This window comes from Saprolegnia diclina (genome assembly GCF_000281045.1).
Source record: "Saprolegnia diclina VS20 unplaced genomic scaffold supercont1.2, whole genome shotgun sequence".
In the NCBI taxonomy this organism is placed as follows: Eukaryota; Oomycota; class Saprolegniomycetes; order Saprolegniales; family Saprolegniaceae; genus Saprolegnia; species Saprolegnia diclina.
This window is the reverse complement of record NW_008246069.1, coordinates 944,926-957,764: the sequence shown is the minus strand read 5'-3', so window position 1 is coordinate 957,764 and position 12,839 is coordinate 944,926. Positions and strand designations below refer to the sequence as shown.

Genomic DNA, 12,839 nt, shown 5'->3' with positions numbered 1-12,839 from the left:
AAAACACGCAGCGCACCAGCGGACGACCGACCACGCAACTCTCGTGCTCGCAACTCTCAGTCGGTTGGAAAGGAGGCGCAAACGTCCTTTCCAGGGTCTCCTTGAGCGCGCTCTGACGTCAATATATTGAATATTCATCAGCCTATCTGCGGGTCTCGCGCCTCGCAGTGAAGGCAAGCCCAGCGCGATGCCCGCTATAGATAGGATGCATAGCGAGGCACGGCATGAGCTACGGCATATCCACTTTCCTGGCTTCGGGTCTGCTCGACACCATGTGCGATCGGCGCAGCGTGGCGAAATATTCCTGTCAATATTCTCAATATATGCGTGCTCCACTGTGAAATATTACTCAAGTGGTAATTCGCTTATAAAGTACCTAAATCCGGATATCGTCGCTCCGGACACAGTCGAAGCAGTCTCCTTTGAATATTAATATCCTTTCATTTGTATGGAGGATGTATCCAGGGAAAATATTTCATGGGGCCGGGTTGCAATGACAGTAACTCGCTGGCTCTGCCACCTGGCCACAACCAAGCATGAAGGAGCTGCCGTCGACCAAGGCCGAGGCCAAGCGCTGGTACATCTCGGAGGACTCGGCCGGCTTCCACTGGTGGCCGCTGCCTGTAGCGCGTACGTCGACGTACTGCATCGACCCAAACCTCATGCGATACCATTCCTGTAGTCTTTGCCATTGGCACACTCCTCTACTCGGGCGCCTTCTCGTACCAAGAGGGCTGGCTCGACGAGTTCACGGGCAACCTCACGCGCATCCAGTTCAACGACCCCGATGTGCTCCAGGGCGGCTGCATGGCCATCAACCACAAGATGACGTGGCGCGAGCTCCGCAATAAGGCATCCAAGTGCCCGCGCGGTCAGTTCTTTGACCCGCTGCACAACGACTGCTACCAGTGCTCGCCGCTCGTCGCCGAGGACCGCATCTTTGCGTTGCACTGGGACGCCTCGAAAGAGTGCCGCAGCGTACGTACTAGTAGCATAGGCCTCGAAGGCTCATGCGACCGTACTTGTAGCTGCTTCTGCAACCCGATCTGCGCTTCGCCACACATATCATGTGGTCGGCCGCAACGCTCGATCCGGCGACAGGCGCCATCGTCAAGCCGACGCTCCCGGACGCCAACACGCGCATCTCGCGCTGCATGCTGGAGATGCGGTCGCGTTGCATCAAGCAGATCGCCGTCATCGGCGACCCGTCGACGTCGTTCGCATCAGTGCTAACGAGCGACGCCAAGATCGATGCCTTTGTCGCCTCCGTCGTCGCCCATGTCACCAAGTCTGCGATCCCGACATGGCGTCCCATGGCCTCATATATGTGTTGCCAGGTCCAAGATGGACGGTGTGCACATCGTCGACGTCGGTGGCAACGACAAGAGCAACAACGGCGACTGGAAGTCCAACTATAGCCCGACAGCAGTCAAGTACATGGCAGCGCTCCGCAAGGCGCTGGACGCAGCGTCCGGTGACGCGCCGCGCTTGACGCTGTCGTGGGAAGAGCTGGCGTCGGCCTTCGACACAACCTCGGTACGACGCCCCACGTTACTGGAAAGCAAAAGATGGACGATCGATGGATAGAAAACGTATACTGGCTGCAAGTCGGCCAGTGACGCGTCCGGTACGTACCGCTGCTTCAACCCCGACATGGCAGGAAGCATCGACTTCGTGAGCCTGCAGCTCTTTGGCCGCCACTCGGTGCGTCTTTGTCAAATTCGACTACAACGTCTCATCACTTAGTCGCTAGTCGGTGTCGCTGCCGTCCTTGATGCTGGCCAAGCCATGGGCGGGCACTTTGCCGTCCACCAAGGTTGTCTTCAACACGTGCAGTGCGCCGTCGCCTCTCTGTCGCGGCAGCGTCAATGGCAAGGACGAGCTGGCGATTGCGGCCAAGACGGGCTCGGACGCGTTCAAGGGCGTGAGCATTGCCAGTGCGACGGCCGATATCGAAGCCAACCATGGCGTGTCCATCTCCGCCATGGGTCCGCTCGGTGCGTACGGCGTGCTCATGCCGCAGCGCGCGCCGCAGCAGCCGTCCGCCGCCCCATAACTACATTCAACAATGACGCGGTGGTTGTATGCATCTGCAGTGCTGGCCGTCGATGAGCCACGAGGTGGTACAGTCGAGTACGGCTGAGCCCAGTGTTGTTGGAGCCCGTCCAGGATTCTGAAGCTGAAGTTGCCCTTTCGCAGGGCCGACGCTGATTGGCTGTTGTTTGCCCAATCACGCGGTCGTTGCTCAGTTTGGTGGCCGCGATGGACGCGGACCTCGCCGTCGAGCACGTCTTTGGCAACTTCCATGACTACTACGAGTTCAACCCCGAGTCGGAGCGGCTCCGGTTCCTCTCGCCAAGCGTTCGCGCCGGTCTCTGCAGCCTCTTGAGCGGGCGGCGCGCCTACTACCTTGACATTGGCTGCAACGAAGGTAGCGTGTTTCTTGTAGGACCGTACCTAGCCTGCGTCGCTGTAGGCAAGCTCACGCAGGCCGTGCACCGAGCGCTCGTGAGCGGCGCACTGCCGGTTGCACCCGCGACGACGACGACGTTCTCGGTCGACAGCATTAGCGAGCTCAACGAAGCGATCCAAAAGCATCATGTCGCCCCCACGTACGTGACGATCGAAGACGGCGGGTTTGGCCATCGCAAGCACTTTGTGTTGCACGTCTTTATCGCCAACGTCTTCTTTGGGGCCGGCGACGGCGTCTCCAAGAAGGTGGCCAAGGCCAAAGCCGCCGCCGAGGCGCTCGCGCGGCTGGCCGCCATCGCCTCGCCATCCGACGACGCGCCGACAACCGTTGCACCGGTGACGGCCGCCGAACCAACAAGCTCGAACGTCGACTTGCGCACGCTCGGGATCGATGTCGATGCCGAGCTCATCGGTCGGGCGGCCGCGCTCGCCCCCTCCGATATGTCGCTGACGTTTCAAGTGGCCGACGTCATGGAGGGCGGGCGCCTCGCCGCGCTCTGCGACGCGTTCCTCTCCGAGACGGAAGGCAAGACGTTTGATCTCATCTCGTGCTTTAGCATCACCATGTGGATCCACTTACACCATGGCGACGCGGGCTTGCTCAACTTTCTCAACCTCGTTTCGGCCAAGACGACGCACCTCATTCTAGAACCGCAGCCGTGGAAATGCTACAAGACCGCGACGCGCCGGCTGCAGCGGCTGCACCACACGATCCCCGCGTCCTTCAGGGCCATTCAGATCACGCACACGGTCGTCGACGTCATTGATAAGCACCTGAGCGACCTCTTCCCGTACAAGACACCGCTCGGCAAAACGAACTGGTCCCGCCCCGTGATGCTCTACAGCAAGGTCCCGCTGCCGACGCTGTAATCCCAAAAAGACTATCCTTACACTGGTAGATGCAAGTTGGTGGCGTATTCCTCGTAACTCGAAAAGGAGAAGTAGTCCGTAGTACATGGTAGCGAGGACACCACGTCAAGTGTCTCGACCGTTCGTTGGCTACGAGGCGACGAGCGGCTCGATGCAGAGGACGTCTCGAACTACCTGGTTGGTAGCAACGGGGCAGCGTGCGGCGACAACTGCCTCGGGTTGTCCCCGAAACCTCGCTGTAGTGGCCAGACTGCAGAGGGCTGTTGGATCTGGAGGCGCTCAAACCATGACGGGCAAGTTGCGGCGCTGACGTAGTCGAATCGGCAGCGTGGCAAGGTCGCGCAGGGCGTCCGAGACACCCTGGCTAGCATGGGTATCTCGGGTCGTGTCCTTGTGAGCCTACGTAGCTGGCCCATTTCAATGCCAGTAACATAGAGCATTTGGCAACTTGACACCTTGATAGAAGAAAATCATGCTGAAATCGGAATAAATTCTTCGACGGCTTAAAATCGGCACGGGAGGATCCGAGGTTCTAGATTTCGTTGCTGGTGGCAGGATGCGACCTCGCAAGGTGAGCGGCCTGCGCCAAGACAGCGGCCGCCTTCTAGTCACTGGGGCGCACCAGCGCAGCAGCGAGCAGACAAAGCTGCTCGCCGCCGTGGGCCTCGACCTCTTCCGGTCCGGCTTGCGCGTCGACGGCGCCGGCACCAAAGCCTCGCACGTCGAGCCTCGGCACCCCGCGATTTCGCCCAACTTGGACACGATCCCGGAAGGCGAGCGCATCGAGCCGAGTCATTTGCAGCAGGCGCAAGCGATCGTCGTGCTCGGCGGGCCGTTGGGCCGCGCGAACCTGCCGGGGCCATGGCTCAGCCAGCGCATCGAGACCGCGCTGCCACTGTACCACTCGATCGTGCAGCAAGAAGGGTCAACCTGCTACGTCGTGCCGTTCGGCGGCGACGGCAGCGAAGAAGGCGCCTTGGAGTGCGAAGTCGCTCGCAACCACTTGGTGCAACGCGGCGTGTCGCCCCATCACGTGCTCTTGGACTGCAACGCGGTACGGCCCGCCTTGGTGTACAGTCGCAGGGACACACGATGTAGGCCAACACGATCGAGAACATTCTGACGCTCTTGCCGCTCTTGACGCACTTGCGCGTCGGTATCGTGCGCGTGATCACGTCGAGCTTCCACATGCCCCGTATGCAGCTCTACTTTGACAGCCTCTTGCACCGATGTCGCGCGGCTTCGTTCGAGATTTACTACCACCCGACGCACCGCGACCACGTCACGCTCCTCCAGCAGCGCGACCTCGAGGCCAAAGAGATGGCGCTCATGACCAGCACGCGCCGGCAACTCGACGAGGCCATGCAATGCGTTCACGCACAGACGGCGCCAGCGCAGCAGTACCTACCCTTTCTGCATCAAGCGACGCGCCCGCCACCCTCGGCCGCCACGTACGACGAGCGCACCAAGGCGCCGCCAACGTCGTTCTACGGTTATAGCCACCGCTAAGCAGACCAATATGCAATGACCCTCGCGCCATCCTCCTCCTGTCCTCAGAGATCCATTACGTGGCGTCCCAGTGGACCAAGCAGAGACGAGCAGGCAGGAGGCAGGACCCGCTCACGTCGTCTGGAGTCTGGTGTCGTTGCCAAATCTGGAAGCCGCCAGTTTCTGAAACGGACCGTGGGTTTCGACTAAAGCCAGAGTGCAATCCACCATGTCGCGCTTGGGCCGGTACGAAAAGTCGAGCGACGCCGACTCGATCGAGAAGCTCACAGCCAAGCTCACAGCCGACCTCCGCAACCACATTCGGTTTCTGGTGCGACTAACTCTACCCATTCGACTAACTAAACCCGGGGTTTCTCTACCAGGGCGATTACCCCATTCTCTCGACCGAGTGGAAGGAAATGGCCCACAACATGACGCGCTTTGGCGAGATCTCGGAGATGGTACGACCTCCCGCAGCATCATGCTCCTCCTCCTCACCCTCGTCATGCCAGGAGCGCCAGCTGCCCAAGCAGGAGAACGCGACCTTGTGGGAGTGCGAAGAGCTCGCATTGCGGTAGCGCCTTGACGACGACGAGAAGCTCATGCAGCGCAGGTACATCCTCGAAGACGGCAAGCTCAACCTCTGCCTCCGCCTTCTCGTCGAGTACAAGGAGTACGAGCGCAACACGCTCGGCCGCGACTTTGACGTACACGCCCCTTCAAGATACCCCTTCTTCTCCTCATTCCTCTCATGGTACAGGCCGAAGCAAAGGACCTCCTCCTCAAGTTTGAGCGCGGTCTCGGCGTCATGCTCAAGAACGCATGGCTCCACGTCGAAGCGCTGCAGGTACTAGCATCGTCCTCCTCTCTGTGGCGCATGATGTGTGGTAGACGACGGACCTTCCGCTGCTGGTCGAGTACATTGCGTCCGTCCTTACCTTTTGCCACGAAGAGCCCGAGGTCGCTTCATGCTGGTCGTATCGCTCAACTAACTAACTGCATCTAGTTTTTCAAGACCAAGGACCTCGAAGACTGCCAAGAGGTCATCGTGCTCTACTACCTCCATGGCCTCATGAAGCGACTCGATGACATTGGCGAGTCCCGGTATCGACGACGAAAAGCCTTGGCGCGTCGTCACCTTCCATTTGCTACGTAGCATCATGCCACTGCTCCAAGAACGCCAAGTGTTTGAGCTCGTGCTCTGGCATCTGCAGCACAACCACACGTCGTTTTCGGTACTGGAGCTGGGTGGTCTCCTCAACCTTGAACGCATGACGATAGCCCGACGACGTGCTCGTGACGGCCGAGGTGCTGGCGCAAATCTGCGACTCGGAAGACTTCCAGACGCACCCCGTACGTTATGTGACGTCGCTTGTCGCGTGGGCTGACGCTCGTATGCGAGTAGACGGCGTATGTGGCGACCGCCGAGGCTCGGCAGGACCTGCGTGTCATCCAAGGTCCTCTACTGCCATACGATTTGGATGCTTCTCGCTAAGCATGAAGTAGAAGAGGTGCTCGACGACTTGGTGACCGACCTCGACATTCGCAAGCGCCTGCGCCCGCTTCTCGACGTCGTCAAGGACCATGGCGCGGGCCGCAAGTAGCTACATCCCTTACGCAACATGACGCTTTGTATTTGCTTACGATGCACCAAGCGCCCCAACACTTGATACTGCTCGATTGGCGGTGGCTGCTGCTGGTACGGTACTGGGTTCGAGGCTCATCTCGACCGGCTTTTCGTGGACAACGAGAAGACGCGCGCCGTTCACGACGTCCTGGAGCGTGTCGTCCTGGAGCCCGTGGGTTTCAGGTACGTCCAGCATCGCGTCGTTATCCTTCGAGGACGCGCCACGCAGCGTCATCGACTTCTCTTCCTCCACGATCGAGGAAGCGGTTGCGACACCATCGGCCGAGTCATGAGCCAATGTCGTTGGTGGCACAGGAAACGCCGAGCGCCTGTCGACCACTAACGGAGTCGCATGCAGCTGCACGACGCGTGGATCGTGCACGAGGCGTTCGAGTTGCCGTCGCTTGGCGGGGATCGCGGCGTCGTCAAACCAAGTGGCGTCGAGCACCGTCTCGTTGCTGACGAGCGAAAGGCTGGCGGCCGCGGCTTTCGTGCGCTTGGCCAAAAGAAACTCGGCATTGAGGCGCGGCGGGCGCCGTAAGAAAAGCTCCACGTACTGCAGCACAAACACGCCGCAGTCGCAGTTGTTGGTCTGGCGCGGAATCTACCATTTCTTCTACATCATGCCATTGGAGTTACGGGATATACCCAGGGCGGAACGACGGCCGGCAGCACTTTCTGGTTGAAGGTCAGCGGTCCATGCACATCGCGATGGGTCGTGTCCCACTCGAGCTGCAGATACCTACTCGTCATACATACGATGCGACATGTAAGTACGAGACGCCTACTCGCGAAGAAACTTTGTGATGCGCGCTGTCCGATGGCACTTGAGCGAGTCCAGCATGACGATGCACACATTGTCGTTCCGCTCTTGCTGCATGTCGCGCGGACGGTGGCACATGGTGCAGATCGTCGGCGAACACACCACTTCGGGGCGAAAGAGACTGCAGTTGCACACAGTAGCTTGGACAAACCGGCTCAAATTGCACACAATGGCGACGCTCCAGTGACCGCTACATCCCACTCGCATCAGGCGTACTACGCCATGGACGTACGTACGTCTCGTTGATGGGCACGACCAGGTACTTGGTCTGGAAGAGGTCGACGGCCTTGGTCCAGCGCGTCACGGCCGCGTGCGCGGCGTCGAGCCCGGTCTTGCGCGCTTGCTGGAACGTGCCAAAGAGGAACGAGCTGCAGATGTACGTGGCGTGCGTCAGCGGCAGCGCATCGTACAGATAGCTACAGTCATTTGTCGTATCGAGTGCTTACATGGAGTGTGTGTACCTTAGGTAAAAGTCCAAGATCGAGTCGTTGAAGAGCCGCCCGTCAGCGAGCCGCCCCACGTCGCCGTACGTCAAGACGACTTGGCCCTAGACCCACTACGTTGTAGCGACTCGTCTCTTGCATCGTTTGGGCGGCGTACCTTGGCGCGCCGCTTGATGTACGTCGCACACGGCACCTCGTCGACGCAGTGCAAGCTTTCCCGGTTGAAATAGCCGAGGCCGCCATGGGGCAAGTGCACCGTAACGATGCTCGCGCTCGGTGCTGCCGCGTTGTAGGCAACATGGTGAATGATCCCGACGCCAAAGAGCGAGCGCACGGCCTGGCCGCGCGTCAAGAGGCTCGAGACCGGGGCCGAGGGCGTGGCCTCTGCGGCGTCTGACGAGTCGGAAAGCACAATTGGGTTGTCGATCGACGTCGATGGCAGCGTCGGTGGTGCTGCCACCGAGGGCCGCAACCGCTTGGCTGGTGGCGGGCTGCTCGAGGACTGCCGCGTGGCGCGGCCGCTCAAGAGCCTGGCTTGGATCGCAGCGCTTTCTTCGTCTTGCTCGATCGACACGTGCACAATCTATGGGCAAGAGGATGGCATCTTGGACATTTGCAATGGCATGCATCGTAGTACGGCTGGAAACGACGTCTTGGTGCGTAGGAGCGCAGTGGCCTGCATGTACATCCTCTGTACAGCATCGCAAGCATGCTGGAGAGGTCGTACCTCCTGTGACGTCGAAGCGGCGGTGCCATTGATGGCTGCAATGTAGTGGCTTCCGAGGGCGATGCTTGGGATCGGGCTCTGTGTCCGGAACGGCCTCGAGTACTCGGTGATACGCAGCCGATCACCTAGATGACTGCATGCTCTTTCGGTTCATGAAGAGAGAGGATATGCACCTACCCGATTCCTCGACGATCAGGTTGAGTTTCTTGTGCTTGGTCGGGAACGCGAGCTCGCACGCCATGGGGCACGAGATGAACCGGATCATCTAGCGCGACGTGAGCGGCCGCATCAACGAGGTGGCAGCGATGCGTACGACGGGGTACGTGTCATGCTTGGCGAGCGTGGTCACAATCGTCCTGAAGGGCATCGCCGTGAGCGCAATGGCGCCGAGCGAGTGCAACTGGTAGCGGAACGGCGGGAGGTCGCGCATGCTCGGGCGGGGCTCCGTCGTGAAGCCCACAAGGACGGCGCCAGACCCGTTCTCGGTCGCGGCCATGAGCCGCAGCCCAAAGCTCTTGCTGCGGAACTCGACCGTGTACTCGACCTCGACCAAGTCCATTCGCCCACGCCAATTTTCGAGCAATGCCGAAAATAAGCCATTGAAAGCTACGTGCAATTAGCCAAATACGTCCCGACAATCTAAAAGCACGCAATATTTACTTCAACTGGATGATGCTTGTCAAGCAGGAGCGCCACAGCGCAGACGCAGCAGCACCACCTCGCCCGCATGGAGGCTGTCGTATGGACGTGCGTTGCCCGCGTCGCAGTGGATCCGACGTGCGTACCCGTGCGACACGAGTACTGTAGGCGCCACGAACGAATCTCAGATCTGACAGAGAGAGACCGTGGTGGGCTCACTTGCACAAGCCAAACGGTTACCGGTAGCTCAGCAGTCCTAATATCGCTTTAGCATCGTCTTCCGTCAAGATTATATTGAAATAGAGCGACTACGGCGTTCTACGTTGTGGGCAACCTCGGCGAAAACCCAATTTCGTTGATTTCGTACGATAGTGTAAGTCACATTTCACTGTGGGAATGATCCTAATGATCGGCGCAACCCCAACGATTGCAGCTAACGATGGTGCTCCCATGCTCTGGACGCGCGTCGCTTCTACGGGGAAAGGCCAAGCAGTCAACTCGTTTCGCGGCTTGTCTTTGCGAGTCCGGATAGCAGCAAGGGTCTCAGCTTCGATTCCTTCCGCACGAGAGCCTCGGTCGTTCAACGTGATAGGGCCGCCTTGAGTCAGAGTCAGAGATGGAACAGGAAAGGCCGGCGGCTCCAAGTATCGTCCTGACGTAAAATGCCAGCTCGAGAGACAAGGACAAGGAGCAACGCGGCGCCCTACTTAAGCACAGCAGCAGCAGCTCGGGCTAGCTGCGAAGTCCTTATCGATGGCTCGTGTCGTTGGCGCGACGCACGCAGAGATATCACCCGTGCCCCTTCCTTGTGCTTTTTTGGCGGCATTTGCCGAATGCTATTTATCCGGATGTTACAGCGCAGCTTGGTTTGCTGCTGTCGCAATTTCACACAAGATCTCGCACACAGGACGACGTCGATGCTGGACCGCCGCAGCAGCCTCGGGACCGCCCGGCCAGGCCGCTTCCACGAGGTCCCCGGCGGCTTCCAGACGCGCTACCAACCCTCGCGCGACTACCTCCGCGCCTCCGTACGCCCCTCGCATGCGCCTCCAGCCACATGATTGTCGCATGCTAGGTTTCGTCGCTCTCGCTGACCGATGTCACCGCGTCGCGCAGCCACGACGCGACGCTGAGCCTCGAGCGACCAACGCGATCCAAGGTCGTACCCAGCGGCGCGTGGCCGGCGCTATGGCACAAGGTGTGCCACGTCTTGCGTCTGCCCGAGAAGCCCCATCGGCGAACCACGTCAGCGTAAAGAACTTCCTATCAACAGGACCACATACGCAGTCCCTTTTACGCGTCGAGGCGGCTCGGCTAGACGACAGGTAGCGCGTGGGAGGACGACGACGTGGGTGGAGCGGCGCGCGATGAGAAGGCGCTGGCCGCAATGTCGCTCAAGACCCGCCGAAGGAACGCCGGGTCCTGCTCGTAGCAAGCGGTCTTGAGCACGAGCCCAAAGAGGCGCTAGCACCGCGTCGTATCATTACATCGATGCGAACGTTGCTGAAAGAGGTACCGTGGAGCCTGCGTTGGCCGCCATTGCATCGTCGTACAGCCGCGTGAAGCGACAGAAGTCCTTGCGCGCCGCGCGGAGGAGTTCGAGCGCGATCGCTTCCGACATCTTGATGCGCTTGTCCTGCATGACGGCGTAGACTACGAGAGTCTAGATCACGACCTCGCCTCTCGCCGCCATCTACCTGCAAATGCGGACGTCGGGTCGTGCGTTGCATTGGCGAGCAGGATCATGTGGCGCCACACGCGGAGCGTCGTTGGGATGCGCATCGACGTGAGCAGATCAATGTACGTTGCTATCAATGGCCGCGCGTGCAGAGATGCGAGCGGGTGCTTGGCGAGACCGGCGGCGACGGTCGCGAGGTCGTCCGCGCGGGGCTTGATGGCCATGGCCTTGGCGAACGTGAGGAGGGCGAGCACCTACAATACGATCTGCCAAGAAGCATTGTTATGGGCGATGCTACCTCGTCGATATGACCGTGGTTGGCGAGGTGCAGGAGCAGCGGGTGCAAGCTACTGCGCACGTGCATCGTGTCGTCGCCCGACGATGCAAAGAGCGACGTGTACAATGCGACGGCCCGCGACGGCGCGTCTCGCACCAGCTGCGCGAGCATGAGGTTCGCGACGCGGAGCCACGTTTTGCTCCATACGTGCGCCTTAAAATCAGCCAGAATCTAGAGCGCGCGCAGTGAGTGCGCGCACCTCGTGCGCAGAACGTACTTCAACGCGCTGTGCAGGGCGTGTCTCGAGCTGGTGCAAGAGCAAGGTCGCGGCCAGCTGCTCGTCTACACCAGCCATGAGATCGACAAGAGGTGCACCGAGGAAGGTACAGTCGGGCGAGTGGGGTGTTCGCTTCGCGCATGTAATGAGCAGGTCCATGGACCAGCCGCGCTCGGCTACGTCGTCGAGCAGCTGACGCAGGAACGCTGGCGCATCGACTTGCTGGGCCGACAAGAGGTAGCGCTCCAAGACCCTCTACACGCGCGCGTCATGAGGACGTCTCGAGCAAGCCGGCGTACTGGCGAGAACGCGTGGGACGTCCGCATATGCAAGACCATGAGGTCGGTCTTGAACTGGACCATACTCGGCAGCGCCGAGGCGAGTGCATAGACACTCTGCTCGGCCCAAACTTCGGACGGAATCGCATCAAACACTATCGAAAGCTGAGTGCATCTCTCGTGCAGACCTCTTGGGGCTGTGTACCGTCGAGGGCGAGAGTGAGGTGACCCGACCCAAGACAGGCCGTGAGCATACTCGCGGCGAGCGTCGTCGCATCGGCGGGCAAGGCCCATTCGAATGCGATATCGACGGTGCGCGTGACGCGCTCGATCGAGCCGTGACGACCGAGGTACTCGAAGACGCTGGTCAAGAGGTCGATGGGCACGAGCATCTCGGTCGTGTCCTTGCAGTCGGCGAGAAGGTCGAGGGCCTACGTACGAGCGCATTGAGCGTGCATGGCCGTCGAAACGCATGCTACCGTATCAATGTGGTCGTGAGCGAGCAGCGTCGTTACGACATCCTGCAAGCACGCGTCGGGTATCGTCTCGGGTTCGAACGACGCGGCCATGAGGCTCTTGTAGAGGTGCAACACGTCCGAGGACGCCGAGGACGACGCCGCCAAGTCGAGAAGCGCGCGGATCGCAGTCGCAACCATGGCGTCTTCGCTCGTCGCCAGCGCCATTTGACGCAGGATCTAGGCGTGCCATGGTGGATGCGCCATGTATAGGCGTGCGTACCTTGATGAGGTCCATCTCGCGGTACTTGACTTGCTCGTACGGGTACATGCGCGTGGCGTCGAGAAAGAGATCGAGAACCTCGGGTGCTACGCCGGGATGTTGCTTGAGGAGGTAGAAGTGGTTCATAGGGCCATGGTCTTGCAAGATGGTCGCAAACGCGCGCTGGTGGTCTGCAACAGTCGCGTCGAGGCGCAACACGTCGCGCCACTTGTCCGACGACCAGGCCGTGAGCGCATGGCGCCACGCCTTGTGGTTGCTTGTTGGGTTGGTCAGCTGCGCGAGCGCGACCTCGGCCGTCGAGAAGCACCGACGGGTCAGCATGGTCCGCTGCATGGCGGCGTGGCGTCGAACGATGTGAAAATGATGTTTGACGTGGCATATGCCGAATTCGAATGCCGAATCCAAGACAAGCCATCGGCGTGCAGCCCAAAAGCCCAGGAGCCCAAGAGCCTCTATCTCGAGCATACCACCACCGCACACAGGACCATATATATATACCTCC

General features: G+C 60.1%; 7 protein-coding genes across 7 annotated transcripts; 5 read left to right on the top strand and 2 right to left on the bottom strand.

The window, feature by feature from the left end:
* Window positions 1-483: 483 nt before the first annotated feature.
* Window positions 484-2,089, top strand: SDRG_00938 (hypothetical protein). Its single transcript, XM_008606444.1, has 6 exons — window positions 484-630; window positions 683-978; window positions 1,029-1,288; window positions 1,338-1,536; window positions 1,588-1,704; window positions 1,754-2,089. The coding sequence occupies exons 1-6, from the start codon at window positions 537-539 to the stop codon at window positions 2,054-2,056; spliced, it is 1,269 nt and encodes a 422-aa protein (XP_008604666.1). The 5' UTR covers window positions 484-536; the 3' UTR covers window positions 2,057-2,089.
* An 89-nt stretch (window positions 2,090-2,178) lies between these two features.
* SDRG_00937 (hypothetical protein) lies at window positions 2,179-3,424 on the top strand. Its single transcript, XM_008606443.1, has 2 exons — window positions 2,179-2,431; window positions 2,477-3,424. The coding sequence occupies exons 1-2, from the start codon at window positions 2,263-2,265 to the stop codon at window positions 3,340-3,342; spliced, it is 1,035 nt and encodes a 344-aa protein (XP_008604665.1). The 5' UTR covers window positions 2,179-2,262; the 3' UTR covers window positions 3,343-3,424.
* Window positions 3,425-3,838: 414 nt separating this feature from the next.
* On the top strand, window positions 3,839-4,881 carry SDRG_00936 (hypothetical protein). The gene is made up of 2 exons (XM_008606442.1): window positions 3,839-4,396; window positions 4,441-4,881. The coding sequence occupies exons 1-2, from the start codon at window positions 3,899-3,901 to the stop codon at window positions 4,849-4,851; spliced, it is 909 nt and encodes a 302-aa protein (XP_008604664.1). The 5' UTR covers window positions 3,839-3,898; the 3' UTR covers window positions 4,852-4,881.
* A 178-nt stretch (window positions 4,882-5,059) lies between these two features.
* Window positions 5,060-6,434, top strand: SDRG_00935 (hypothetical protein; the record flags this gene model as incomplete). The annotated part of the gene is made up of 11 exons (XM_008606441.1): window positions 5,060-5,161; window positions 5,214-5,291; window positions 5,343-5,404; window positions 5,444-5,537; window positions 5,591-5,677; window positions 5,722-5,790; window positions 5,837-5,934; window positions 5,987-6,065; window positions 6,112-6,183; window positions 6,236-6,287; window positions 6,337-6,434. 11 exons carry the CDS (start codon window positions 5,060-5,062, stop codon window positions 6,432-6,434), a joined length of 891 nt encoding a protein of 296 aa, XP_008604663.1.
* Window positions 6,435-6,439: 5 nt separating this feature from the next.
* On the bottom strand, window positions 6,440-10,010 carry SDRG_00934 (hypothetical protein). Its single transcript, XM_008606440.1, has 11 exons — window positions 9,111-10,010; window positions 8,764-9,056; window positions 8,628-8,715; window positions 8,451-8,575; window positions 8,361-8,399; window positions 7,881-8,306; window positions 7,742-7,827; window positions 7,517-7,696; window positions 7,246-7,470; window positions 7,106-7,199; window positions 6,440-7,061 (listed from the first exon to the last, which is right to left on the bottom strand). Exons 2-11 carry the CDS (start codon window positions 9,007-9,009, stop codon window positions 6,471-6,473), a joined length of 2,100 nt encoding a protein of 699 aa, XP_008604662.1. The 5' UTR covers window positions 9,010-9,056; window positions 9,111-10,010; the 3' UTR covers window positions 6,440-6,470.
* On the top strand, window positions 10,007-10,344 carry SDRG_00933 (hypothetical protein; the record flags this gene model as incomplete). Its single annotated transcript, XM_008606439.1, has 2 exons — window positions 10,007-10,117; window positions 10,165-10,344. 2 exons carry the CDS (start codon window positions 10,007-10,009, stop codon window positions 10,342-10,344), a joined length of 291 nt encoding a protein of 96 aa, XP_008604661.1.
* On the bottom strand, window positions 10,336-12,706 carry SDRG_00932 (hypothetical protein). The gene is made up of 10 exons (XM_008606438.1): window positions 12,338-12,706; window positions 12,079-12,294; window positions 11,805-12,030; window positions 11,621-11,754; window positions 11,432-11,576; window positions 11,322-11,386; window positions 11,066-11,275; window positions 10,787-11,021; window positions 10,606-10,742; window positions 10,336-10,553 (listed from the first exon to the last, which is right to left on the bottom strand). Exons 1-10 carry the CDS (start codon window positions 12,668-12,670, stop codon window positions 10,404-10,406), a joined length of 1,851 nt encoding a protein of 616 aa, XP_008604660.1. The 5' UTR covers window positions 12,671-12,706; the 3' UTR covers window positions 10,336-10,403.
* Between the last annotated feature and the right edge of the window lie 133 nt (window positions 12,707-12,839).

Coding starts and splice junctions, on each gene's coding strand:
- SDRG_00938 (XM_008606444.1), top strand. CDS start 537: ATGAAGGAGCTGCCGTCGACCAAGGCCGAGGCCAAGCGCTGGTACATC. Junction 979..1,028: donor CCTCGAAAGAGTGCCGCAGC/GTACGTACTAGT, acceptor CCGTACTTGTAG/CTGCTTCTGCAACCCGATCT. Junction 1,289..1,337: donor GTCGTCGCCCATGTCACCAA/GTCTGCGATCCC, acceptor ATGTGTTGCCAG/GTCCAAGATGGACGGTGTGC.
- SDRG_00937 (XM_008606443.1), top strand. CDS start 2,263: ATGGACGCGGACCTCGCCGTCGAGCACGTCTTTGGCAACTTCCATGAC. Junction 2,432..2,476: donor TGACATTGGCTGCAACGAAG/GTAGCGTGTTTC, acceptor GCGTCGCTGTAG/GCAAGCTCACGCAGGCCGTG.
- SDRG_00936 (XM_008606442.1), top strand. CDS start 3,899: ATGCGACCTCGCAAGGTGAGCGGCCTGCGCCAAGACAGCGGCCGCCTT. Junction 4,397..4,440: donor TGCTCTTGGACTGCAACGCG/GTACGGCCCGCC, acceptor CACACGATGTAG/GCCAACACGATCGAGAACAT.
- SDRG_00934 (XM_008606440.1), bottom strand. CDS start 9,009: ATGGACTTGGTCGAGGTCGAGTACACGGTCGAGTTCCGCAGCAAGAGC. Junction 8,400..8,450: donor CCGCTTCGACGTCACAGGAG/GTACGACCTCTC, acceptor ATGTACATGCAG/GCCACTGCGCTCCTACGCAC. Junction 7,200..7,245: donor ATCACAAAGTTTCTTCGCGA/GTAGGCGTCTCG, acceptor TATGACGAGTAG/GTATCTGCAGCTCGAGTGGG.
- SDRG_00932 (XM_008606438.1), bottom strand. CDS start 12,670: ATGCAGCGGACCATGCTGACCCGTCGGTGCTTCTCGACGGCCGAGGTC. Junction 11,577..11,620: donor CGTCCCACGCGTTCTCGCCA/GTACGCCGGCTT, acceptor GCGCGCGTGTAG/AGGGTCTTGGAGCGCTACCT. Junction 11,276..11,321: donor GCCCTGCACAGCGCGTTGAA/GTACGTTCTGCG, acceptor CGCGCGCTCTAG/ATTCTGGCTGATTTTAAGGC.